The sequence below is a fragment of the Canis lupus genome, chromosome 8 (assembly GCF_011100685.1).
Source record: "Canis lupus familiaris isolate Mischka breed German Shepherd chromosome 8, alternate assembly UU_Cfam_GSD_1.0, whole genome shotgun sequence".
Lineage (NCBI taxonomy): Eukaryota > Metazoa > Chordata > Mammalia > Carnivora > Canidae > Canis > Canis lupus.
In genome coordinates, this window is record NC_049229.1 from 27,535,225 (window position 1) to 27,562,786 (window position 27,562).

The 27,562-nt window shown below is 42.4% G+C and overlaps 1 protein-coding gene across 1 annotated transcript in view; it reads right to left on the reverse strand.

Moving 5' to 3' along the window:
* Positions 1 to 26,784, reverse strand: part of PYGL (glycogen phosphorylase L) — a 42,902-nt gene extending 16,118 nt beyond the window's left edge. Inside the window, 11 exon segments of the mRNA NM_001287162.1 lie at positions 235 to 398; positions 735 to 881; positions 1,585 to 1,677; positions 1,909 to 2,052; positions 4,297 to 4,379; positions 4,886 to 4,997; positions 8,399 to 8,530; positions 15,119 to 15,222; positions 18,115 to 18,193; positions 20,884 to 20,985; positions 26,332 to 26,784. Of these exon segments, the coding sequence (NP_001274091.1) occupies positions 235 to 398; positions 735 to 881; positions 1,585 to 1,677; positions 1,909 to 2,052; positions 4,297 to 4,379; positions 4,886 to 4,997; positions 8,399 to 8,530; positions 15,119 to 15,222; positions 18,115 to 18,193; positions 20,884 to 20,985; positions 26,332 to 26,574 (1,403 nt within the window). The 5' untranslated portion in view covers positions 26,575 to 26,784.
* Positions 26,785 to 27,562: the final 778 nt, after the last annotated feature.

A 27,562-nucleotide genomic window follows, 5' to 3' on the forward strand; every position in this document is an offset into this window, starting at 1 on the left:
CAGACTTTTCAGCAGAATAGGTTTTTTTTTTTTTTTTGCTCCTAAATCTAGAATTAGGATGGCTCAGAGAAGAAGGCATTTTCTTTCTGAAGAGAAGTTACTTTGAATAGAAGAAAATACTTCTGCACATTCTGACCTGGCCTTTCTTCATCCCAAGAGGCAAACCTGCATTTACCAGCATGAGCGCATTCATGGAGTAATGTTTGACTCACAACCATAGGAATGGAGACTCACACCTGGTTCTTCACAATGTCTGAGTGAATTTTAGCCACGCCATTCACAGCATGGGAGCCCACAATGCAGAGGTGAGCCATGTTGATCCTTTTGCCTCCGTCCTCTTCTATCAGAGACATCCTTCTCAGACGGTCGACATCTTTAGGAAATAAGGCCGCAATTCTCTAGCCAAAGGAAGAGAAAGGCCTTGCTGGCCACTCAGGTTTAAAGCAACACTGAGAAAATGTCACTTCCTCAGAAAATTCTGTGATGGAACAAATATGAAACTTCATTCTCGTAGAAGGGGGCTGGGTTTGCCCTGTGGCAATGTCACTCTCTATTCTACTGTTTCCAAAAAAATGTCTTTAATGGAGCCCCCCCATCAGTCTTGAATACTTTTGATGTATCAACAACTGACAGATGTTTGGGCCTCCAGTTTGATCAGAGGGAACATGATAGCCACCCTTAATATCTCAAGATCTCATTCTCAAAAGGGGTGTGAATCTTTAAAAATGACTTACATCTAAATGCTTCTGATTTATCTCATAAATGATTTGCAAATGTCGAGGAAGCAACTTCTCCACCAGCTCTACAGGCCAGCGCTCCAGGGCCTCTGGGAGCACCGTGTGGTTGGTATACGCAAAGGTCTTCTGGGTAATCTCCCATGCCTGAAGGAAAAGGAGAAGAGTTAGCTGCTTCCCTCTGCCAGAAAGGCTGCCTCTCAGGTGCACACCCCATCACACAAGACCAAACATTCCCTCAACTCCTGCCAGTCTGCAACCAGGACAGTTCATCCGCACAGTTAGACATGCTCAATTCTGCCAAGTTCTGAATGATCCAGAGACTTGGAATATGTTTTGTGTGGGGGTGGGGAGGGGCGGAGGGAAGCAGCCATTTGTGAAACTGTCTGATAAAATTGAAGACAACATACTGGTAAGTCTTCTCTACTATCCTAACATGCCACTTATTAAATAGGCAAAATCTGAGCAATACAAACAAGCAATGTTCTGAGAAATACAGAGTATGTTTAAAATACCGATTTGCAAACTGCTGGGGACACTTTCAATTAGCTGTGTTCTGAGGTTGGAGAATTTAATTTAGAATCCTTTTAGACACAAAAATGGTAATCACATGTAAGTCTGAGCTACTGAGCTGTGTCCCATTAAGAATGTATTGATTTATTTCTTACTTTTACTCCCTGGAAAGCAGTAAGGACACAGAAATGTTAGCACGAGGGCAGACTTTACATTTAACCATTGGAAGTTTTTAACAGTAACTTATTTTGAAAATCGTATAAGGAGCTTCTGGCAAAATCTCTGAACCACAGATATTCTATTTAATTAAAGGAAAAGGAAGCCAAACTCTCCAGACCTTGGACCAGGGCAGCTTTTCAATATCCACAAAAATCCTCATCAGCTCAGGGATGGCAAGTGCGGGGTGCGTGTCATTCAGCTGGATGGCAACCTGTATGGGGAAAAGGCATCAGCATGCAGGTGACGGATAGCCCAGGGTCTGGCTCCCTTATCCTCATGAATGTCCACGCAAAGCACCAAACAAAATGCCCGCCTTCTGTGAGGCACTTTAAGCATTATCACACCTACTCAACTTCTTTAGCACTGAAAAAGAGGAGTAAATCTGATGGGAAGTCCTGGTCCCTAAATCGTCTCTGCCCCTGTTCACAGACCGAATACTTGCCTGATCTGGAAAGGCATCAAATGTGGTTTTGGCACTGTCGGTGGAGCCAAACTTGGAGGCTTTGAAACGTCGGATGACATCTTGCAAGGTAGCCGCCACCACAAAGTACTCCTGCTTCAATCTTAGCTCCTTTCCTTCAAAAAACTTCAAGCCAGAGAGAGTGAGTGAGAGTGGCTCACACCGTTAGGCGGGGCCAGAATATGTCAGGGATCTCCTGCCCAGAGAACTTTACGACTAAAGCTCACAGGACAAGTGGAGAGCGCAGACATTAGACTTTGCTCTTTCCTGAAGTGTAAAGGGGTTTTAAGAAGGCATACAAATATCGGATAAAAGGAATGGGAGACAAGACAACAGCAACAACCTTTTGAAAGCTAAAAAATTGAGGGGTGAGTGGTAATTCAGGTTTTTCAAGAAAACCCAGGAGAGCTGAATCTTGACCTGGTAGAAGAGAAGAGCCAAAAAAGCAAATAAATGTATGCGCCAAAGCCCCTCAGGTTCAGGACTTGGCAGCACTGGGTGCCTGTAGAAGTAGGGATGAAGATGTGGTACAAGGTTAGTTGTGCACCTAAGAAGCAGGATGAACCTCAGACTTCATCCCCAGTTCCCTCAGCTGAGCAATCTCCTTCTCCTACTCAGGCAGAGGCCCAATGTGTATTCTCTGGAGAAGGTAACACAGGGCTCTCTGGGCTGGAGGGAGGCAGGTAGAGTTGAAAGCAGGGGTACCACTCTACTGAAAATGGGGAGAAAGGAGTAAAGTAAAAGTTTATGTGCCGGATTGTTGAGACTCTCAGCCTTCTTCTCCCAACCAATTCTAGAACATAGGCAGCTGATATCAGTTCTGCCAGGAAGGAAGCTGCAAGAGCCTTCTCTTGGAGGTGAGAAAGATTAGCAAGAGCAGTCCTGCACAGTGGGGACCTCAGACAAGACATGGAGGATGAATCAGAGAACTCTTGACCGAATCACTGAAGAACTTAGGGAGCACATCTAAGATTCTGCACTTTTCTTACAGGTGATCAGATTTTAAAGAGCGTTAAGCAAGGAAAAAATAACTAGCTGCAGGAAGAGGACAGTTGCAAGATTCCTGGAAGAGAGACTAATGTCTGGATGAGGGCTATGGCCAAGTTGGGGAGAGTGAATGAGTTTGTTTTTGTAATTATAGTACCAAAATGATTTATCAACTCGTGCTGATAAACAGGCATGACTCTGACAGCTAACTACCTTTTACTCAATTTAGTTAACTTTGCACCCTATGCTAACTCCGTATCCCCTGTGAATTGCTGTAGATGGTTATTTCCAAGTAAAGTTAGGATTGGCCCTTACTGAAGATAGGAGGATGAATTTCAAGCCCCTTGCAGTTAAATAATACTACAGGCTAGGTTTGGCTAGACAAATTGGCTTGGAGGGATTCTTACTTTAATTGACCACAAAACAAAACAACTTTTTTACTTTTGGGTCAGAGATTTTTCTGACATGTACTGAAGTCACAATGTCTTTCTCAAAGGAAAAGAATAACATATGCCATTAAGTTTCTGAAAATGCTGCAGCAAACTTAATCTAGAGACTATACCACTAAGTGGATGCCCGGTCTTAAGGACCATTTATGTCCTAGTCTCCCAATCCTTGTTTCGTGCCATCTTTGCAGAGTAGAGTACTACTCCACTCTTGTTGTAGAGACAAGAGTTGTTGTTTCTGAGACTTATTATTAAAAGAGTAAATCGTTATAGCTTCAAGAATATAATTTTACCCACATATAAGATAGAGCTAGGTATATTTAAACCAACTAAGAATCCATAGTGGTCATCTCATCTGTGATGCAGTTCCAAGTTTAAAAAAAAAATTAAATTTTAGCTAAGCTATTTTTGGTGTAAAATTAGGAACAATCACCTTTAAAGAAAAGTTTCAAGAGATGAATAATGGCATAAGAAACAATGTTTGCTCCTGGATCTGGTCCAAGGTCCAGACCCCACCTTGCCTGAGTGTAGAAGGCTGGGAAGAACCTGTCAGTAAGGGGAAGAGGCCACACTGGAAATCTCTGGGGTCTTCTGACTCTTGGAAGAAAATTCTGTTTGGAAAGAAAGTAGTAATTCACCAGTGTCTCACTTCATCTTTTTACCAGGTTTTGTTTTGAAATGTACATACATAACCTCCTAATTAGTTGTGAGGTCAACAGTCAAAGGCAAAATACCAATTCTGACTGCATGAGTTGTACAGATTTGTTTTCCTTACTTGGGTGGGAGGGGAAATCTAGATAATTCAGGAAGAGATATGGAGATTATTGTGCACTGAAGAAAGAAATCAGTATTGAAGATGAGCTTTATGGACTGTGGCAAAGTGCTTCTGAAATAAGCTGTTTCTGTCTCCACTGAGAAAGCAAGCTTGACCACTCACATTATCATTGGGATAGAGGACCCGGGAGATGTTCTCCGCCAGATTTCGGTCCAGTACGGCCTGAATGTAGTCTCCAACGTTAACTGAGGGGAAGGTTAGAAAAATGAATAAATAGACAAGCTAGCCACTGTGTTCGAAGCCTCTTGACCTCACCTGATGCGTGCTGCGTGCCATGTGGATGTAGGGGATTCCTACAAATTCTGAAAATCCAAAAGGATTTCCACAGACCATTATGCTGTGATTCACATGAGAATATAAGAGGGCCAAAGAGAAGAGCTGCTTTTAAAATGTCCTCCATGTGTGCTCCATAACATGGCTGCTCACTGAAGACTTCCAACCAGAAACTCAAGTCTTTTCTCCCAAGTTCAATTTGATACTAACTGGCTATCAGAAAGATTACACACACACACACACACACACACACTCTCTCTCTCTCTCTCTCACTGACAAATACAGAAACCATTTATGTCCCAGTCCTTGAGATCCTTGTTTTGTGTCATTTTTTTAGAGCTGGTGCTGATCTGGTTCCCTCTGAGATCAAAAAGATTAAACACGCATGAACGTTCACGGGAGCCCAGGCTGTACTCACAGTCTCTGAGGTTAAAGTCGTTTGGCGCCCGAGCGGACCAGAGGCGCATGGTATTGACGGTGTTATTCATATACCCAGGCACCGGGGTATCATATGGCAGGGCCAGGACCACCTGTGGGATTAAACCAAAGCAGCTGCTCAGTTTCCCATGTGTGGTGATGTAGGCTGAACAGTGGGCCAGGATATGGCAACTGGGATTCTGTTCTTAGCTCCATCACCAGACCAGACTGTAGGAGGCCTAAAACAAGATAAGGGTCCTAGGTCTGAGGGAGTCTTAGGGGCTATGTGGAGCCTTCTCCCACTGGAGCAATCTGGATGACTGGAATCATCCAGACTGATGGTTCACTATATCATTCCCAGGTTGACTTTGCTTTGTGTCCCTCACCCTAATCTGGGTATAGCTCTTTCATGTTTATTTAAGTCATTATTCTGAGAATAGTAAAATATGATATGCAAAGTAACAAATGTGAATCCATACCCATTAAAAAATAGTAATCAGGCAAGGTTTTGTGTAATTCAAAGATTTTTTAAAAATTTATTCATGAGACATAGAGATAGAGAGAGAGGCAGAGACATAGGCAGAGAGAAGCAGGCTCCATGCAGGAAGCCCAGCGTAGGACTCAATCCCGGGTCTCCAGGATCACACCCTGGACTGAAGGCGGTGCTTAACCACTGAGCCCACCCAGGCTGCCCTAGTGTAAATAATTCAATGATCTGATTTCAAATATGGTGAAAATTAATGGAACAGAAATATATGAAGATAGATTATAGATGACGTTGAAAATACTATGCAAGATTTTTCAAAGCTGCATGAAGAACAGCTATGTTAGTGAACTGACAAATCAGCTGATAGTTAGCTGGATGGGTGTAAGAGGTAATAAGCTTTAGAAAATGTAGCTCAGGCTTTGTGATGGTCACTGAGACAGAGAAGAACAGGAAGATAACTATGTTGCACGTGAATTTAAAATTTCTGTGGGAAAAGACTCACCTCTATTCCCTGGCTCATCAGCCAAGCTCAAAGGAAGGGGAATGACAGAATGATTGTACTGGAGGATGCCAGAGATCATTTAGTGCAACCCACTCATTTTGGACATGAGAGGAATGAGGCTGAGAGAGAAGTGACTTGCTCACAGTCACAGTCAGTGGTAGGTTGAAACTTAAACGCAAATCTCTAATGTGGTCTGTTGAATTATGAATGGATGGAGCATTATAGCCTGTATGAGTCAATCACCACTATTCAGTCATGCTTCCATGAGTACCATGACCTCGAAGTAATAAATCACTCTTTTTTAAAATGCCTTTTACTAGGAAACAAAGGTCTCTGGAGATTTTTTAAAGCACATTGTGATCCATGGGGAAAGGTGTTTACAGAGTGGGAGTGAGTCTGGGTTCAAACACTATTTGTTCTTTTGACCCTTAAAGTGTAATTAAGGCAGCTGGGGAAGTACACAGCTCAGATGTCCCTTTAGAGAACTTCAGGCAGAACTTGTCACCTGGGAGCTCGAGCTGAGCCCAGACAAGGCTGTGCTTTTTTAAAGATGGTCCCATTGTGGTGGGATCTTGAGAGCTAGGACTTGTCCCATGAGCAATCTTTAATCTCAGGCCCTACCAGCCTGGCTGCTTGCTGAGTTATATGGCCCACTGAGGTTCTTCCTAAGAATCCTCCTTGTTTCCCCTTTTCTCTTCGTAGGTGCCATGCCTCCTCCACTCCACCTCCCACCCCCGTCATTCACAGGCATTGCCCCAATATGTCACTTGGACTTCTGATTCTCTCTGGTGTCTGTTTCCCAGAGGACCTGAGGTGACATACAAGTGAAATGGATTGCTCGGTTTATTGGAAGTTGCCCACAGCATGTGTATACCATGCCTGTCCTCATGCTCTCTGACCTCACCAGCTACAGACCTTGAGCTGACTTGGGCAATGGCTTCTATAAATCCATAAAGTGCTGCACAGCTTGGGGCAGCTCACCTTATATTGCATCTGCCCCATAACCTTGTCTTTGTGGGCACAGAAAAATATACTGTCTCTAACTGAACTTTTGGATATATTATGAAAATGGCTAGAGGTGTTCCATAAATACAAGGTAGCTCAACAGTGGGACCTATAGTAAACAGAATATTTTTCAGGACTGATTGTGTAAGCTATATACATTTAAATAGGTCAGAAGTCACCGGAAGTTTTAGACACCAAAATCTATACTAAATACTCACTAGTTTAATACCAACTACATGTGTGAATTCTTTGGATATATTAATGATTCATTTGTTTGCAGCTCTCCTGACCATATCTGTAACCAGCTACAACTTAGATTGTGTTCTATTGTTTAACCAAATGTAGAAAAAGAGAAAGAGAAACTTATCTTGAATTTACAGTACTAGTTTATTCCATAAACGATTATACTATAATGATCTATTTTAGCTTCTAATCTGCTATTTCCTATGTTGAATAAATTCTATCTATCCCCATATAGAAAAGTCATTTTTAAATAGTCTTTTTTTCTGAACTGTGAAGAGCTTTATGTGGATTAGCAGAATAAATTATCAGTTTAAAAAATCAACTATAAAGTGGGTCTTGGTTCTTCTAAAATAAAATAAAGCATTTATTCATGGGGAATAATCCACAAGCCAACTGAATTAAGCATTACAGTACTGAATTTCACTCACAATTTTGCCAGCTAAAAATATTAACTTGCTCTTTACCATTTTCTTTACACTTTTAAAGAATGGCCAGTGACATATCCTTCCTAGCCTGAGATCGTATTTATTAAGCAAATATCTCAAGTGAAGCCTCCAAAGATTGGACAATTCAGTCTAGTATTAATAGGAGTTATTAATCAGAAAGTGAGAAGACAGCAAAGCACAAAGGATCACTAGGGGTGCTGAGAAGTGAATTAATTGGTCAGCAACATGGTAATGCTCAAATCTAGTGGCAGGATAAATACCTATCATGAATTAAGTCTACCTGGATTGACACTAGCTTTATTTCTCTAAAACTGATTTTGCATAAAATAAAAATGCATTTTGCAATATTTTGTATTATTTTCTTGACTTTGCAATAGATAAAAATTTTGGCAATCCTTTGAATAAACACTTTAGTTTTTAAAATATCTACCCTTGGGAGAGGGGAGGAAAAAATATTTACCCCTAAAAAGTCACAAGTAAATGTATCTATAGCAGTGAGGTAAGGAATGACATTTAAATTTATTTAATCTTGGTATCAAAAGCTTTATATAATACTGGAGAGCTAAGCATACTAGGATTATAGAATTGTTAATTTCTGATTAAGCTGATTGCAAAATGACCTTAATATTCACTAGACCTTGGGGAAGTTGCTTCTCTCTTGGTCTAAGCTCCCTTGTTTTCGAAGAGTGGGTTCACTATAAGAAGGAACAGATTTATTGATAAAAACATATTCTATTATTCAATACACAATATACTATTCTCAATATCATATACACATCATCCTCTGTGCTATACTATACAAGGCACTCATCATGAGGACACTCTGAATACCTGGGTGTCGATCCACTTGGTCCCAGTGTTGGTGTGCTCCACTTTCCCATAGAAGTGCACGGGCAGCATGAACTCAGGCCGGGCCTTCTCCCAGGGGTTTCCATGTCTGAGCCAATCATCTGCCTCTTCTATCTGCAAAAAGGACATGGCAGGGAGTTTATTTTTCAGGAGAGGAACTTCAATGATCTCAAAGCAAATTATGTAGAATCAAAACTATCTTTGACTAAATCAACGCAAAAATACTGTTTTGGTAAGAAAGAATATTGGTTCTATCAACTCAATTTACCTTTGGTAGAGTATAACAACCTAAATCAACAATAATCATACTTGTCAATACATATGACTACATTTAATTCTCATAGCCCAACCCTATAGGATGGAGCTATGATTTTTCCCTTTTACAAAAAAATATTTATTTATTTGGGAGAGAGGAGAGAGAAAGAAAAACAGAGCAGGAGTCTTAAGGTAGAAGGATGGAAAGAGAAGCAGACTCCCCATTGAGCAGAGAGCCTGACGTGGGGCTCAATCTCAGGACCCTCGGATCATGACCCAAGTCGAAGGCAGATGCTTAACTGACTGAGCCACCCAGGCAGTCTATGACTTTTCCCTTTATAAAGATGAGGAAATTGTAACTTGCTCAAAGTCACACAGATAGTATATGGTATGGCTGAGATTTGACCTTAGTTCTGTGGGTTCTAAAGCCTGTGTCTTAATATCTGTGAATACAATTGTCCAGCTTGAGGGATAGAGAGAAGCTATCCAGGGATGTTTACAATTGGATACCGGAACCTGATGGCTCCCATATGATGGAGAATCTGTCAAGATTCTTTTGCCTAGAATGCACAGACCAGTTCAGAAATACTAATCATAGAGAGCTCTCTTAAGAAAGCTTATTTCAATATAGATATAAGATACCATTACATTTTGCAGTGTTTGTTGAATTCAATCGCTTTAGTAATTTTGATCTGATAAGGAACATTAATTATGGTTCATTTTGAAAATAACATATACTAAGATGTAAGGAATTTATTGACAATTTTAACATTTTCTCATGTATTTGTTTATTTATAACCACATATTTCTTATAAAAAATTTAAAAATCATAATTTATATTTAGGGTATTCTGGACATCAAATGAATTTTGGTTTGCAACAAACAGATGTGCCAAAACAAAACCAACAAAAATGCATTGGAGAGGAGGGATGTATTTTTTTTTAATTTTTATTTATTTATGATAGTCACAGAGAGAGAGAGAGAGAGAGAGGCAGAGACACAGGAAGAGGGAGAAGCAGGCTCCATGCACCGGGAGCCCGATATGGGATTCGATCCCAGGTCTCCAAGATCACGCCCTGGGCCAAAGGCAGGCGCCAAACCGCTGCGCCACCCAGAGATCCCCGAGGGATGTATTTTTAAGGTAAAGATATTATTAGTAAAAGCATTAAAATATTACATATGTATTAAATAATGCAATTTTGTTTTGACAAGAAAGGAGGAGTAAGGGCTTTTAGTACAAAGTACTCTTGTCAAAGAGATTACCCCAAATCTGGTTATTTTACTTATCTGATTCCTCACCTTCCCCTTTTAGAAAACTTAGCTTTAGTTTAAGAAGATTTTGTTTATGAATTATGATGGACTGCTGGATGTTTCATGACTACCACCTACATACGAATTCAGTGCCTGCCCCAGGCATAGTGTGGAGACAAACACAGCTACTGTCTTTTGAGATATTAGACAAACCACTGACGTCAACAGACAGACAAGTAAATACACACGCATTTATTCAAACATTGATCATGACTTTATGTTAAGAAAGCCAGTGAGCTACCCAATTATACTAAGTACCAGCATAATGGTGAATGAAAAGGAGACTTAGAAACAAAATCTGTAAATGGTAGATCTGGGAGTTCGAGAGACATGGGAGGCAGGAGGATGCATCACAGGTAGGGTGAAGCCTAGGGAAAGCTGGAGCAAGGTTTGAGCTAATCAGCTGAGCAAACCTTGTTAAAAATGCAGATTCTCAGTCAGTCTGGGGAGTGGTCTGAAATTCTGCATTTTTAACAAGTCCTCAGGAGCTACATGGTGATATGAAGTCAGTAACTGCAACTCACAATTTAGACTTCTGCTATTCTAGTCAGAAGGAGAACAACAAAAAATAAAATAAAAATTTAACAGGAAACGGTTGCATTTCATCAGTTGTTAATCTTTCATCTAGAGTCCACAAGCTTGTGTTAATAACTAGAAACTCCACACAAATGAGAATATCCGCAAAGGATCAAAACATCCTGACTTACCAAACACTTTCTGCGGCTCTTAGGCAAGGGAAGGTGGGGGTTTTCAAATACTGGTCAGTGTGAACACTGCTTCCTGTAACAGGAAGACACTTCATTTCAGCACTCGGGACTGTCGTGAAACATATCTGAAGGTATGCCACGAAACAGGACAATGAGGTAGAAAAAGCTTTCCTCTCAAAAGCCATGTGTACAGGAGAGCTGACAACGTATTTTCTGCTGAGAAATGCAGCAAGATCATATTGGTTTGCCCTCAAGCAGCTTTCAATGCTCTTAGAAGAGATGAGCTCTGGACTTGCCACCACTGGCCCACTCCTATGCAAGTCAGAGCCTGCGTTTGCTCTTCTGAGGGTACACAAAGTGACAAGGCACATCAGCAGATTACTCTTAATGATATCAAATGATGGTCTAGTTTTTCCCTGCTGAATAATGGCTGATTTTAAGTTCACTGGGGTAATAAGTTCTGTAGAAAGATAGAATTCTTAGCCTGCCGTTCTTTATTTTGAGTCTCTTCCTGATTTGGCAAGGAATCAGATAATTAATTCCCTCAAGTTCACAAAGCTTGTTTTTAAGGTAAATTGAAAAACATTTCATAACCACAAGTTGGTCTGAGCAGATCAAAGGAGAAAAGAGAACTGCCCCCTACCACTCCCTTTAAATCCACAGAAGCTGCGGAATGGTGATAAACGTCTTCTCTACCTTTCTTTCTTTCTTTCTTTCTTTCTTTCTTTCTTTCTTTCTTTCTTTCTTTCTTTCTTTCTTTTCTTTCTTTCTTTCTTTCTTTCTTTCTTTCTTTCTTTCTTTCTTTCTTTCTTTCTTTCTTTCTTTCTTTCAATAAATCAACAAACTGCTCTGTAAATTTAGATTTCCACATAGCCAATGATCCCTGAATGTACGAACATGCTGAGCCATACGAAGGGTGGGGGCAAGATGGAAGAAGGCTTTATTTACATCCAAGGGGGCTGTTGGGTCTGAGCATCCCAGATGAAAGAGAACTGAGACAAAGTGAGCATGGGTCTGTGGAGTGAGAAGTAGTGTGCCAGTCAGGCGAGGGGGACAGCCTAGACTTGGCACCTCCCTAGAGGAATGACTCAATGGAATCTGTACTATAGCCAGCACAGAAGCAGAGGTCGGCTCAGGGAGCTCTGTTAGTGACTGAATTCTAAGAAATGCTTTCCCTCTCAACGGTGGGACACACAGGACATGAAGACCTTACAAGCAAACAAACTTTGTTTTCTGATGGAACAAATCATTGAAAACTGTTTCTGGGGAACACCACAAATTCAATAGTGGTAACTAGAAGCTTATTGGGCAATGTGAATTGTGCATGACTAGTTACAGCAGACTTGGCACAGGTTCTGAGGAGAGGGAAGGGTTCTGTAGATGTTGTTTGATTCAACTGTAAGACACCTGCTGTGAGCACTTTTCTGCTCAGAACTTTGGTAATGATTGTTAAACTTTAATGCCAGGCTGTTGCAATTGTCTTTCCCTTCCTCCTCCCAGGAGCCAATTATTTCCATAGAACACTATTACTGATAAACTTTCAATGATTCTCGTTAGATAGACTTCAAGAATTTTTTTAAGTCAAGAATTTTGGCAATAAAATGATTTCCTGTAGGGGGTTCACAATGAACACTATGTTACTGCAAATCTTCCTTCAAGAGAGACTTCAAAAAATAGAAGTCCATTAACCTTCAAAAATCTTCCCAGCTTGGGGCATCAAGCATGCAACTCTTGCTCTTGGGGTCATGAGTTTAAGCCCCACATTGGATATGGAGCCTACTTAAAAAAAAAAAAAAAAAAAGACTCTTCCCAGCTTGTGCCATTTTCTTTAGCAATGATGTATCTGATGTGCTTGAGGGCATGCCCACCCCCTCAAGAGGCATGCTGCTTTCCTAGAAGATACATTTTGTTTTTTATGGAAATAGTTTCTTTTTTCATAGTATAATGTATTTAAAATACCACCCCAGTAAACAATGCATATGGTAAATACTATTATGAGTTTTTCTGACTCCGTTTCATGTCATCATGAGAGTGGTGATGATGGCTAGTGAGGTCAGCTTTGGAGACTAGCAAAAGCCACACAGTCTCTCATTTTTATGAACACCAGAAATATATACTTCCTGGGTCTGATAGGAGAAAAAGGGATGGTTTCCTAGAATAAAGGCCACTTAACAGTAGCAAAGATACCAGGTATGATTTTCAAAGAGCAAACTTTCATTAAATTCTGGGGAAAATGTGCTTCGAAAAAATTTTTTTGAGATTGATTTGCTGAGTTTCTTTTAAATTTTTCATAGGATAGTAAGGAGATAAGAAAAAATCCTTAAACATTCTGGGGTATAATGAATACCACATGGAACTTTCAAAGACTGAAAATGGATACCATATATTGCTTGGTCAGATGGTGTCAAAACATTGGTTGTCCTGGAAATGCAGGCTAAACTAGATTTCTCACACTGGAACTCTAGGTTACTTCTTTGAGGAAGGGAACTCATTATTTTGTTTTTATAAATTTTGTGATTGTTATTTTTTTAAGATTATTTATTTATTCATGAGAGACACACAGAGAGGCAGAGACATAGCCAGAGGGAGAAGCAGGCTCCCCAAGGGGATCCTGATGTCGGACTCGATCCCAAAACCCCAGGATCATGACCTGAGTCAAAGGCAGATGCTCAACCACTAAGCCATCAAGGTGCCCCTAATTTTATGATTATAAAATACACATTTCTTATGGAATATGAGTCATGTGGAAGAACAAATATAAGATAGTAAAAGTTACCTGTAATCCTATCTCCCAGAGATAACTGATGTATTTTTTTCCTAGTATTTTACCTTTTTGGCTTCTTTTGGATAGGTCATACCATTCATATGATTCCATACCTTTCCTCAACTAACATAAAGTTTCCCATTTCATTAAAATTAATACAAATATAGTAATAACTACATCGATATTTATTATATAATACCACAATTTATTAAATTATCCTCTTTTTCTTAGGCAAAATTAACATTTTACTGGGTGCCTATCTGTGTACCATACATTTTACATATATTCATAATGGTTTTGTGAAGCTGGTATCTCCATTTTGCAGATGAGGAAATTGAGGCTCAGAGGCATCAGGTAAACTAATCAAAACAACACACCTCATGGGGTAATGAGTTGCAATTAGGCCTCAAATTAGAAACCAGATCTCAATTAGGGCCTACATATTTTTCCCTAACACAGTGCTGCCTTCTAATTTATTTATGGATACCTAAAACACACTGGTCCTTAACAAAATTTGGAAGTTTATCTTTCAAGATGTTCCCAGTATTATCCTTCTGAGACTTTTCCTTGGTGCATTCTCTCATCCCACCAAACCTTTTAGTTCCTTCTTGCTTAGCTCAGAGAGTGTCAAAATCCTGATTGCAGGAAGGAGAATGGCGCTGACACTAAATTTATTCTCATCCTTCCTCCCCCTTGCGATTAGTTCCAGCCTAGGTCGCCCTGTCCTACCCTGAGCACTCTTCTATCTCAGACTAACTCATAGAAGTGTGGGAGGGGCTCAGAGAATGTGGGCTTTTTGGAAATCGAATCCAGCCTCTTTTTGTTAATAATGTGTGTGTGTAGGGGAAAAAGAAAGGGAGAGAGAAAGCGTAAATCATACTTAGCATCAGGGAAGACTATTTAGACTAGGTCGATTGTAGGCTCAAAGAATGACCAAAGATAAAAGAAACAAATACCTAAGAATCCAGTTTGGTTATATAAAAATCAAAGGAAAGTGATTTGTATGGACTGATTACCACTGTGCAGATTTCTGCAGAACACTATAACTATACATATTAAATAGGTGCCAGATTTATTGGACATAATAGTTACAAGACTGCCTGCTTGTATCTTATAAAAAAAATTAGAACAGTGAGCTTATGTGTCTTTTAAGATAAACATATTAAGGAGGGCGAGACTGAGTATAGAGAAGAATACTGAACGTGGACCTGGAAATCTGGGGATATAAGCCATGTTTGCCAGCAGTGTGATCTGAGGTAACTCCACTGCTTAAGAGTCTCCATTTTCTCACCTATAAAATAGCAGCATGCTTCCTACCAGCAAGAGTTATAGGGGAAGGTCATAAGTCAAAAGATGTGCTCCTCCTTTTGCATGCTGCAGAGAACAGATGTCACACATTGTAGAGGGTCTGCATTCAGGTGTCAGTGATGAATGTTTTCAGAGTATTCTTATGAGTCAGGCATTATGTGAGGTGCTATGGCAGGCTCTCAGCTCTTAGGGAACTCACATCCCAAAGGGGGAAGACTGCTACTTTTTAGTGATGTCAATTTAATGCCAGAGATATTAGAAGAGCTCTATATTAAGTATCTGTAAATTATAAATCACCCAGAATGCTATGAAGGAGAAGTATTTTAATAACAAGATTTTGAAAGATGGCTCACATACCTGCCATCCATCTCGGATCTTCTGATTGAAGATTCCATATTCGTATCGGATGCCATATCCATAGGCTGCAAGTCCCAGGGTTGCCATGGAATCCAAGAAGCAAGCTAAATTAAAGAGAGCACAGGCAAAAGGCAGAGTCGTCAAGGTTAGTCCAAATTTTATCTTTTAAAACAAAACACATTTCATCTTTCTTTAAAAAACATGGCAGCCATAAAACATTTTCTCTGAAAAACCACATGTGTATTTTAAAGCACAGAGATAGCTGTACAGTATTAAATTTTTAAAATAACATTTTAAAATTATAAAATGAGTATTATAGAAAAAATCAGAAAATACAAAAATGTATAAAGAAGAAAACAAACAGCATTTACTATCTCACCATACATGTTGTATGTAACATTGTGTACATGTTGGCATTTCATTTGAGAACGATAAGGAAGCTGGCCTGCCTTAGATATATTCATTATTGTGTCTGTCACTCACACTGCCCTTTCTAAGGGAAGCTGTCTCTATGGCCCCTGCTTGAAAAGATGGCCTTAGGAGAGTATTATTTACATGTGACCAGATACCCAACTAGCTGTGGCAGACTATCTTTCTGGTTAATAGAATTCCAATGTTGTTCAGATATCAGGTGGTCATATGCTTCAGGGAGGCTGGACCAGGAAATGAATCGTGCTTTGGTCTAAGCTTCAAAGCCAAATCTAGTAATTCTATTTCCTTCACCAGTGATTGGTTTTGGCATGGGCACACAATGGCCTACAATCTAATGAGAGGTTCTAGGAAGTCTGCTGGGTGCAGTGAAAGATTTCCTTGCTCTTGCCATTTTTCCCCCATGAAACGAAAGCCAAAAGAACCACAAAGATCCCGAGTCCTGAAAAATCATGGAGTCCTTGCTTAGTCAGTGATAACACGTGTCTTTGTTGGTTGAACTCATTGTTGAAAGATTTTCTGTTTCCTCTAGCCAAAACCATTAATGACAGACCCCCCCCTCCCCAATCCAGAGCAGCAATCAAAAGGCTGGGCAGGGGTCTATGTTGTGGCCAGGTGCAATCTGAGGGGTTACTATTATAACTGCTACTGATTGTTCCTTTCAGGAATTTGAACTGAGAAATATACAGAGAATGAGGAAATGTACAATAGGATCTAAAACTGAAAAGAGCATTTGTAGATCAAACAGATACCGGCTGAAGTAGGTTCAAGTAGGTTCACGGTGGGGCCCTAAAACAGAGAATCTACAAAGGCCAATGCCTTCAAGTTACTGTAACATCACAGTGGTCTTCCAGTCCCTGTGCTGCCATGGCCTGACTCTGCTTAGTTCCTGCTCTCTCAGAGCTGTGGCCATTTGCTTTTTCCTTGCTTTTGATCAAATTATTTTCAGAGCCTGACCAAAAGGGTCCCAACTTTTTCAGTCATGTCAGAGATGAGGCCATCTAATGAGAATCACTCAGCCTCATTTACCACTTCACATTTTGACCTTAGCCAATGGAAGGTCATTAATATCAGGTCCAGAGTGGGGTTAACCCAGACAACAAATAGGCCTGGGGCTTTACATAAATGAAAGGCAGGCTGGTTGTCATTCTTCAATGTGTATGCCACTGGTTCTGCTGGTCTTTCTACAGCCTCATGGAAAGCCTACTAAATTGCTCAGTGGTTGACTTTACAAGGTAGTATTTTTTAATACTAAAAGCAATGTCAATGCACACTGCAACCAATGTAGTAAGGATTAAATACCATGAAATACACTCCAATGGATTTTCAGTAATTTGAAAGTGTGTGTAAAATTAAGAGATATTGAAATCGTTTCTGAAAAAAGAAGAAATAGATTATTTTTCATAGAGTGCAATCTGATAAAGACCTGTATGGTGGTACATTTTTATTATTCAATTTAAATTTCACAAGTACACTGTATATTAATTATACTGGAATTAAAATAAAAAAAAGTAAATTTCACAAGCAATATATCCCCATTGTAAAAAACATTAAAACATTAACGACAGGGTGAGCACCCTCAATTTTGCACTCTTCTCTAGGGAAGATCAGAGGGAGCAGTTTAGTATTTCAAATTCCAGACTTTTTTCCCTATGGATTTACACATATACTTACAGAAAATATTTAATTTTTAAAAAACATAAATCGTATCACACTGTGTTGCTTTTAATGCCACTTGCTTTTTTTCCTTCCCCTTTAGAGGTCTACCCAGAGAAGTGCATACAGATCAATTTTATTGTTTTTATTCTTTTACTGCCTATTTTTTTGCAGCATACATGTTCCAATACTTACTTACCTATTCTTAGATCAAGGGAAATTAGGTTATTTCTAATATTTTGCCTTAGCAAACAATAATATAATAATTTTTTCACATGCCTCCTTGTGCACTTATATCTTTGAATATATCTTTAAGAGAGTAAATATCAGGAAGTAGAACTGCTTGGTCACAGGGAAGCATATTTTTAATTTAATGGAGTTGGTATTATCTTTTTAATGTTTTCCTTTATATCTGTTGAAAAATCATTTCCTGGATAAAGCACTCAAATTGGATCCATACAAAAAAGATATTAATGAACTAAATCATCATCTCAATAATATGACAAGAGTATCATTGCCTACTAGTCAATCAGAAGCAAACTGTTACGAGCACAAGACAACAACATAATGGTAAAACAACTTAGGTCACAGCTCACAAGTATGTGAAGTGAGTAGCTGTGGACAAGTGCCAGTGACAGAAAGGAGCCATTTTGGAAACCCGTAAGTGCACAGGAAGGAGCAGGTTAACTGTGGGGTTTTAAGCAATGTCTCCAAGGGTTTTAAGCAATGTCTCTTTTGTTCCAGTTCCCATCTCTACTCTTTGTATAGAGCTGATCAAGCCATAGTGCAAACTCAAAAACAAAGACTTCTATAACCAGGTCATACCTTGCACTCCTCCTAGGGAGCCCATCTGTTTCTGAGAAGCCATCAACTGGCCAGGTAACACATAACACACTCACGACGTCACTTACCGGCAAGCCTCCCAAGACCACCATTGCCAAGCCCAGCATCTTCTTCAATTTCTTCCAACTCCTCCATATCCAACCCAAGCTAGAAACAAAAGGAAAACAATGCTGGATGCAGACACAAATGTGGTCATCTTGGGAAGCATGGTCATTTCCTAAAGCTCTGGGTCGGGCACCCAGGGTCATCTGTGTAATCAGTTCTGTCAGTTCCCTCACAGAGTGTTCTGGCCTCAGATGCCCACTGCAGATGCTCATGAGTGCAGATGCAAACCGTATGAGATGGCCCAGCAGCAGCATGGGACGAGGGTGGGCTCCAAAGGTCCATTACTGGCTCTGTTACTTAGCTCTCTGACTCTAGGAAATGTAAATTTCTTTATGCTTTTCCTCTCTTATTAAAAAAACAAGGATAACAATATCTGCCTGATTTAGGGCTGTTATAAATTTATTTTTATTTATTTTTATGTTTTAAAGATCTTACTTATGTATTCATGAGAAACACAGAGAGAGAGGCAGAGACACAGGCAGAGGGAATAACAGGCTCCATGCAGGGAGCCCAACACCGGACTCAATCCCGGGTCTCCAGGATCATGCCCTGGGCTGAAGGTGGCATTAAACCAGTGCACCACCTGGGCTGCCCATGTTATGAATTTAAATGAGCTTATACAAACAAAGCATTTAGAATTACTCCAAACAGATATTTCTCAATAAATGTTAGCTACTACTATTTCTTAAAATTATTTTCTTGTGTGCTACGTAGAAAATGTCAGGAATGGTCTAGCACCATGTTGACACTAACTAGGCTGAAGGATTTTGGAAACTATCAAAAAGTATGAGGTCAGACTTTCTGGGATGGACTAAAGTTCATTTTTCATGACCACAACACATTATTTACTCAGTAGGGTCAATGGTTGTTAACCCAAAACCAGTTACTGAGTCACTGCCCATGAGACCTAGGGCCAAGGAACAGTCTGGGAAACAGTCTGTGGGCCAGGTAGACAAGGGCTAAAATCCTCTGCTTCTTTCTGTGGTGGGTAAGGGACTCTGGGAGGCCAATGAGGACCTGTGAGCTTGGTGATGGATGGAACCGGTTGCCAGCCAGCTCCCTGCCCCATGTGTTTGGCTTGCACAGCCAGAGGCCCCTGGCACCAGCATGGACTCGTGTCAGAATTTCGTGGACCTGGAGATTGCTTTGGGCCACTCATCTTACAATGAAGAAACTGATGGCTAGATAAATTAAGTGACCTGTCCTATGCTGACTAGATAGCAATCTAGCCTATGCTTGGCTAATAATGTTTTGTTGTGCAAATGACTGTATTCTTATCTGAAAGTGATGCAATCCATTGAATTAGGCATTATTTAAAATGGAAACATAATTTACACACTTACAAACATAAACACAAATTAGAACCAAGCTTGAAGTTAATGCCCCAGTTTCAATGGAGCCACATACTTGGATCTCCACCCTTACAACCAAAAGTGGCTTCCTCACACAAGTCTTGATAACTAAATCTTCTGAGAGTTCAAAAATGGCTTTGCCTTTGTTTATTTTTGAAGGAGCTTCCAAATTTGCTCCCCGTGACAAGAGTTCAGCAGGGTCCTTGCACAAGCCAACAACACAATGGTTAAGTAACTTAGGTAATACCACAAAATTTATGTGACTTGAGTAGCTGTGAACAAATAACCATAAGGTAAAGAAGAGGCCACTTTGGAACCCACTCAGTGCCAATGCTAACACTCAGGATTTTTTCAGTTCTAAAAATGGAAGTCTAAAGTAGGCTGTAAACCTTGAGGCAGTTGATATAGGTTACTTCACCCACCTGGTTAGATGCCAGGCCAGGGGAGGTATATTGTTTTCACCTAAAATCAGGGGAAGCAAAGAGAAGGGAAATGGAAGGGGAGCTGCAATGATTCTTTAGAAAATACCTATCCCCCTGTGAAGGAAACCAGCCCTTAGTGACAGCAGCTGGCCACATGAGACAATCCCAAGGGAAAGGAGCAGTTTAAATGGTCTCTCATGTAGAATATGTCTTTGCAAATACATATTCCTCCTTTCAATCACATGAAAAGGATTAAGAACTATTTGTTTTTTGGCATGGAGATCCCTGAAGCTCGGGAGAAACCGTTAAATACACTCATAAAAATAAGTTAGCATATTAAGTTTAAAACCTCAAGCTCCTCATTTAAAAAGGAAGTGTATTTTACATCTCATTAAGCAGTAAAGAAAGTATGTCAATGTAATTGAAAAAACTTATTATTTAACATGTTGCTTTGATATATGAAAAATAGTCAAACTTTGATCATTTTTAAAACTAGATAGGAGGAGTGCCTGGCTGGCTCAGTGGGTGGAGTGTGTGAGTCTTGATCTCGGGTTGTGAGTTTGAGCCCCACATTGGATGTAAAGATTACTTAAAAACAAGTTCTTAAAAAAAGAAAAAAAAAAAAAAAAGGTAGATAGGAGTCCAAAGTAAAACTTTGGGATTCTGATAGCAGGGGCTCAGGTACTTTTAAAAAACTCGTTCAGATGCTAATTCCTAACATGTAATTTGCTGGAGAATGCTGTCAAAAACTGATTACAGAAGTAAATCTCTGGGGCAAAACCAGTTCTCTAACATTTCTCTTAAACCAGAGAGCTCCACTAGTTTATATTTCTAATTGTAATAGTCATAGCTAAAGAAGCAATTTTTCTTTTATTTTTTCAGTGCTACATTCCCAAGGTTCCTGAATTGAACTTGAAATTTAAGGGGAGAGAATGAAAGAAATACGGCGACAACATACCTGGTAAATGGCCTCGTCACAGGCATTCTGCAGGCCAAGGTTTATCATGGTGTTCTGTAACGTTCGGCCCATATAAAATTCCAAAGAGAGGTAATAAACCCTCTGAAACAAAGACAGGACATGTTAATGCTATAAGGACAATGTTACTTGTCATCATAAAAACACAAAAGGTCACCAATAAGAAACAAACAAGCGAGACTAATACAGGTTCAAGTGAGACTCCTACAGATGGATGAAAGGCTACATAAAAGCATGACTGACAACTGGCTTTGAGAAAAACCATTTTATACCCTATTTTTGGCAAAGAAGTTTTTATCCCCAGGGAGGAAAAAGGCAAACTCATCCAACTAATTAGGTTCAATGTTTGGTGTGTGTGTTTTCCTCCCGGTTCAGGTACCTCATGAATTAAGCATTTGTTTTGGACAAAACAGAAGTCAGACTGCCAGAGCTCATCACTGATTTGTAACATATTTATACAATAAGAGTTAGGTGGGGTTGACTGTGATCATCTCATCTCATCCAGGAGACATAAAGACTAACTCCTTCAACATACACACAATGGCCATAGTATAGCCAGTGTGACTGATTACTGCCGGTAATACTAGAATAATTTTATTCTAGAAAGGCTATGCATAGTCTGGTAATAACAAAAGACTACCTCAGGCTTATTGGTTTTTGTTCTCAGAGAAATGGGAAATTTCTCTATCAACTTAGAAACTGTTTGCCTCTGACATAAAGCCAGATACACTATTTGGGTTGAAAGTGAAAAGTGCCAAGGTCAGAGTTGCCTAAAACCTTTCAAAATACAAGATCAGTTTACTAACTTAAAATAAGGAAGATCAGTGAGTAACTTCATCATCCCCTTTCACAATACCTTACTTTCCATATCACTTCTCCTTTTCTTTTCCACCAAACTCGAAACAACAAACATCTATAAATGCATCAATATAAAGTCACTTCAAATTTTAGGGATTCCTTCATTACCTAATAGGAAGAACTCAAAAGAAAAGTACTCGGTCAACCCAAAAATATAAAAAGAATATAGCTCTAAATCACAAATGCTTATTACAATATTTAACTCATTAGTTATACATATATATTTAAAATAAAATATTAGTGAAAATGTCAACTTAGAAATTTTACTTTTTCTCACTTTCATTTTTTTAAAAATTTTATTTATTCATGAGAGACACACAGAGAGAGGCAGACACACAGGCAGAGGGAGAAGCAGGCTCCCGGCAGGGACCTGACATGGGACTTGATCCCAGGACCCCAGGATCACAACCTGAGCCAAAGGCTCAACTGAGCCACCCAGGTGCCCCTTCCCACTTTCATCTTATGGAACAATTGAATTCTAAGCATTCCCATGGATTGTCAACATCCATTTCTTAGTGGGTCATATAACATGATTTTCCAGACCATATCCTCATTATTTTTATGCAAGGTGTTTGAATATTTATAATGCTCTCATTAGGGGTCTCATCAGCTTATTAGATGTCTCTGTGTGAGTCAGAAAAAGGTATCTTTTCTGAGGCAGAAACAGGCCAAAGAGGTGCATGGTGCCACTCTCTCCTACGGATGTACCCTTGTACAGGAGGCTACTGCATCCCAGGAAGAAATATCTTAAGCCATAAGCCATCAGGGCAGTTTTTCCCATTCTTCCCTGTGTATTCATGATCTTGATAATAAAATCCCTATGTATTGCTTTTTATGTTTTAGTGATCTATGAAAAGCTTGTTTGTAAATAGAGTATATATATATCCAACCACTTGCAATTGTGAATTCACACCCTCAGATGACTACATCTGTGTTAAATTTCTTTGCTTCCCTTTTTAAAAAAAGATTTTATTTATTTATTTATTTATTTATTTATTTATTTATTTATTTATTTATTTATTTTAGAGAGGGAAGGAGGGAGAGAGAGAAAGTGGTGGGGTGGGGAGGGAGAGGGATAAGCAGACTCCCTGCTGAGCACAGAGCCTGAGCCAGAGCAGTAGCAAGTTCACAGGGGCTCAACCTCCTGACCCTGAGATCACAACCTGAGCTGAAATCAAGAGTGGGACACTTAACCTACTGAGCTACCCAGGTGCCCCTCTTTACTTCCCTTTTAATTATTCCAAATTAGCATGGACTTTAGACATTTTAAGACACTTCAAGGTCTTCCTAAAAAAAATGTTGCTTAAAATAAAATAATTGAAAAAGCACCAGGGCGCCTGGGTGGCTCAGTGTTTGAGCCTCTGCCTTTGGCTCAGGTCTTGGTCCCGGTGTCCTGCAATCGGGTGTCCTGCAATTGAGTCCAGCATCGGGCTCCCCACAGGGAGCCTGTTTCTCCCTCTGCCTATGCCTCTGCCTCTCTGTGTCTCAAATGAATAAATCTTTAAAAAAGAAAAAGCACCTCATTACATGACAGACTACAAGCACATGAATTTAAGGTGCTTTTCTATTTTGGGGAAAACTTCACTTCATATTTGCGGATATACCAGACCTTGAAAAATGGATCTCCCCTGTCCTCTTAGTCAGTGGTCTCTAAACACTTAAAAACATATTCCTAGTTGTAAAGTGTTTGAATATCTCTAGCACACCTTATAAATTACATGCATGCACTACTATTACCGATATTTTATGTATATTTTATACAAAGTGGACATTTTCAAAAGGCTTACAAAGATAAAATAAAGAAGATATAACAATAACCGGTATTATAAAAATAATGTTATTTTTATTCCTAGGATCAATCAGCAGACCTGGGTACTTCTGGGAGGCCCTATGAACAGGCTGCAACACAACTGTGACTTGCGGGACAGGCAAGAGTTGAGAATGGGGACACATGGGGGGAAAGGCATCCCATGTGACAGGTGCATTGTAGGCAGACCCAGAAGCGAGGAGTACTGGACATAAACAGAGATGGAGATGGGTTCAGTGGGAGAGTAAGGTGAGCCCAGGCAGATAGGACAGGAGGGACAGGTTTACCTGGACCGAGAAGGGCCTTAAATGCATGACTGTGACAGGCAGTGGGTGCCAAGATATCTGAGCAGAAGGCCAGATGTGTTGCTTTAGGAAGTTTAACTGGACAACAGTGCACAGAATGAGATGGGACCACACACCCAAATGCCTTCAAGAGCCAGGCAGAGAAAATAAATGTGTAATGGAGGTCACATGAACAATGAGGAGTCGTGGGCCAAGAAGAGGGGGTGTATGTATCCTGCTTGCAGGAACTGAAAATTTAACTGCCTAAAGGTGTCTTGCTGGCCAAATGAAACACAACAGCTAGCCACATTTAGCTGCACACTGCCAGCTTTACCACTTGTGGGAAGCAAGGTAATCAGTTAGAGGTCCATTTCATACACCAGTAGCCTGGGCCTCCAGTGCAGAGAAGTGAGAACGCAGGAGAGTGGGTACTTTAAGAGAACCCACAGGCATCAACAGAATTTGGCAACCTGTTGAATGGGGGATAAAGGAGGAGATCAAAGGTGAGATTAAAGTTTTGTGTCTAGGGAACTCTCAGGGTGGCAATACTATTAAAATTATAAACAGAAGACAGGCCAGGATTCAGAGGGATGATGATTTGAGTTTGAGGGAATAGAAGAGACCCAGGTATGCACACTAGGTACTCAGAAATGTAGGAATAGAGTTTGAAAAGGAATTGAGGCTAGAGGTCCAGATTTGGGATTCATCTGTACAGTTACCACAGAGCAGGGGAGATGGGAAGAAGGCTTGGACACACTTACTGACTCCACTCTGTGTCCCAGTGAGGGCAGGGACCTTCTGTTAGGGAAACGGTTGTCACAGAGGGAAATACTTTACTGATGTGTGTAGAGTGAATCTTGTTTGCTGTTATATCCCCAGCGGATCACCTAGTTCTCTCTGTACTCAGGTAGGAAAGCACTATCCAATGAAGAAACCCATCAGAGGACAGGAGAACAATAAAGCACCAGATAATCCATCAGAGGAGAAACATACAAGGTGAGCACGTTCTGTGGTGCTAAGGGCTATGAAGGTAGGTGTAGGTGTGTGTGTGTGTGTGTGTGTGTGTGTGTGTGTTAGGGGGTGGGGTGAGGTTCTAAAACTTCCTCTCATAGTCTCACTCTCCAGTTCAAAAACTTAAATTATTTTTAATGGGAGGTACAGTCCCTTCTATACAAATAAAAAGGATACAGTAAATATAAGTATACACTAAGTGTTTTCTAAGATAATATTTTAGCACTTGCCACTTTTGGGTAGAGGCCTAGGCCTCTGGGGGTGCAGAAGCATTTGGAAGCTTTGTTAGAGCTGCAGTTTCTTACTACAAGAATTTACTTTCCTTTGTTCGTGGGTTCTTTGGACTAGTCTTTTTCCCCCCTGTTTTTACATATTAAAACCATTCCTAAAAAAAAACCAAAAAAAAAAACAACATTCCTAATGGATGTTTATATTCATTTCCCACTGCCTCCTGGATATATCTCTTTCACCCTTTCCAATATGCCTCCAGCCAGTTTTTCCAGTTTCCTCTCCCAATACATTCTCACACCCACCTCGCTGTGCACAACACGATACCTCTTCCTGCCAGGTCCTTTCCAACCTTCCCACCCCACCTTCCCACACTGGCCAGGTGTCCCCTCTGTGCGCCCCAAAGCGCCCTGAGGACCCTTGCTTTCTAGCCCCCAGCGCAGTGGGGAGGGGTGGTCGGTGAGCAGCCTGCCCCAGCAGCTCCCGGAGTAGGTCTGAGTCCAGAGCGAGTCCCCGCCCTCCGCCTCCAACCCGCAGGCAACGAGGAGGTGCGGCAGCTCCACTCCCCTCTCGGAGCAACTGGTGGGAGCGACGGGCGCGCTCCGACCGAGGGGCGGGACCTCTGCCCCTCCCTCTTCACCTCACTCAGACCCCAGGGGAGGTCGGGGTCAGCCACGCATCCCCCAGGCCAGCGTCTCCAAAGGCTCTCGGGGCACTGGGGCACCTTCCTTCGACTCTTTTTTTGCCTCCTCTGCACTTCCTCCCCCCGCCCCGCTACCCCGCGCCCCCGTCTTATTACCCTCGGACGGTCTCGGTGTTTATCTCCCCTCCCAAAACATCAAACTTAGCCAAAGCGGGGCTTTCTTTTGTGGGTTTTGCTCAGGGCCGCCTGGCCTAGAACGGTGCCCGGCGTACGCACTGGGGGCGCCGAGTACCTCCCATTAAATGCTGATGTGGATGCTGCAGAGTTTGTGGACTACGCGGGCGGGCGAGGGAGGCCTGGGCGTCGGCCGCGCAGGGGGCCCCGGGGCGCGGGGGGGGGGCGCAGGGCGCGGGGGAGCCCCGGGAGCGCGGGGGCGCGGGGGGGCGCGGCGGGCGGCGGGGCCTAGACGCGGTGCAGTGCGTGGGCCGCGCAGGGGCCGTGGGGCCCGGGCTGGGGGCGCCTCCCCGCGGGGAGCCGGGGCGGCGGGGAGCCAAGAACGCGGCGGGGAGCCCCCCGGACTCCTCCCGCCCGGCGGCTACCTTGGGGCACTTCTCGTAGTAGTGCTGCTGCGTGCGGATCCAGCGCCCCACCAGGTGGTCGCGCACCGTGTGAGCCAGCGCGAAGAAGTAGTCGCGGGGGGTGGCCACGTTGCGGTCCTTGACCAGCGTGAAGTGCAGGTGCCGGTTGAAGCCCTTCTTCAGCTCGGCCACGTTCTCCACGCCCACGATGCCGCGGATGCTGATCTGCCGCCGCTTCTCCTGGTCGGTCAGGGGCTTGGCCATGGCGGCGGCGGCGGCGGGACCAGCGGCCCAGGCGCCGGGGGCAGGACCGGGGACGAGCGGGCTCCACGCTGCGCGCCGCCGCTTTTGAGTCCGAGGGAAGTTTGGGGTCCGCCCCTGGGCGCGGGCCAGGGGAAGGCGGAGGGATCGCCCGGCCCGCCCCGGGCAGCGCAGCGCAGCGCAGCGGAGAGGAGCGGAGAGGAGCGGAGGAGCGGGGAGGGGAGGGGAGGAGCGGGGAGGGGAGGGGAGGGGAGGAGAGGGGCGGGGCGGCGGCGGGGCGCGCGGGACCCCTGGCGGCCGGAGTCTGCGCGCCCGCGGAGCCCTACGGGGCGGGGGCTGGGGGCTGGGGGCTGGGGGCGGGGCTGCGGGGAGGGCGGGGCTGCGGGGAGGGCGGGGCTGCCGGGAGGGCGGGGCTCCGGGAGGGCGGGGCTCCGGGAGGGCGGGGCTCCGGGGAGGGCGCGGCGGGGCTGTGCGCTCCGCACCCTCCAAGGGGGGACCTACAGCCGGTCCCCTCGGCGCTCGGCGGCTGCTCCCGGATCTGGGAGTCCCGGAGAGCGGCACTGGTCCTGTCAACCCTCTCGGGATGCTCCGGTGCCAGGAGGATGTCGGTGTGTGGAAGCACGTGTTGGCAGACTTTTGTGTTACAGCTGTTTACTCGCTATGTCCTTGTTATCATTTCTCACCTGGGAGGGGTTCCACCATAAGCATCTGAAGGCATCAGCGCGCTTTCACTTCAGCTGTCCCGTCGTCCTCCTGCTCCGTCCTTGGCATTGTCCCATCGGGCATCCTAGACCTCAGAAAGAGATCCCGGGGTGCCTCCTTTGCTTCCAGTTATTTTTCCAAGACTCAGGGATTCGGATTTCTTGACTCCTCAGACCCATCCCCAGTTTGCCCTATCAGAAGCTCACCCTACTGCCCATCTGCAGAGACAGGTTAGTAAGAATCAGAAAGAAAGTCCTGAGGTGCATCTTTGGGTTGATTAGGCCCCGGG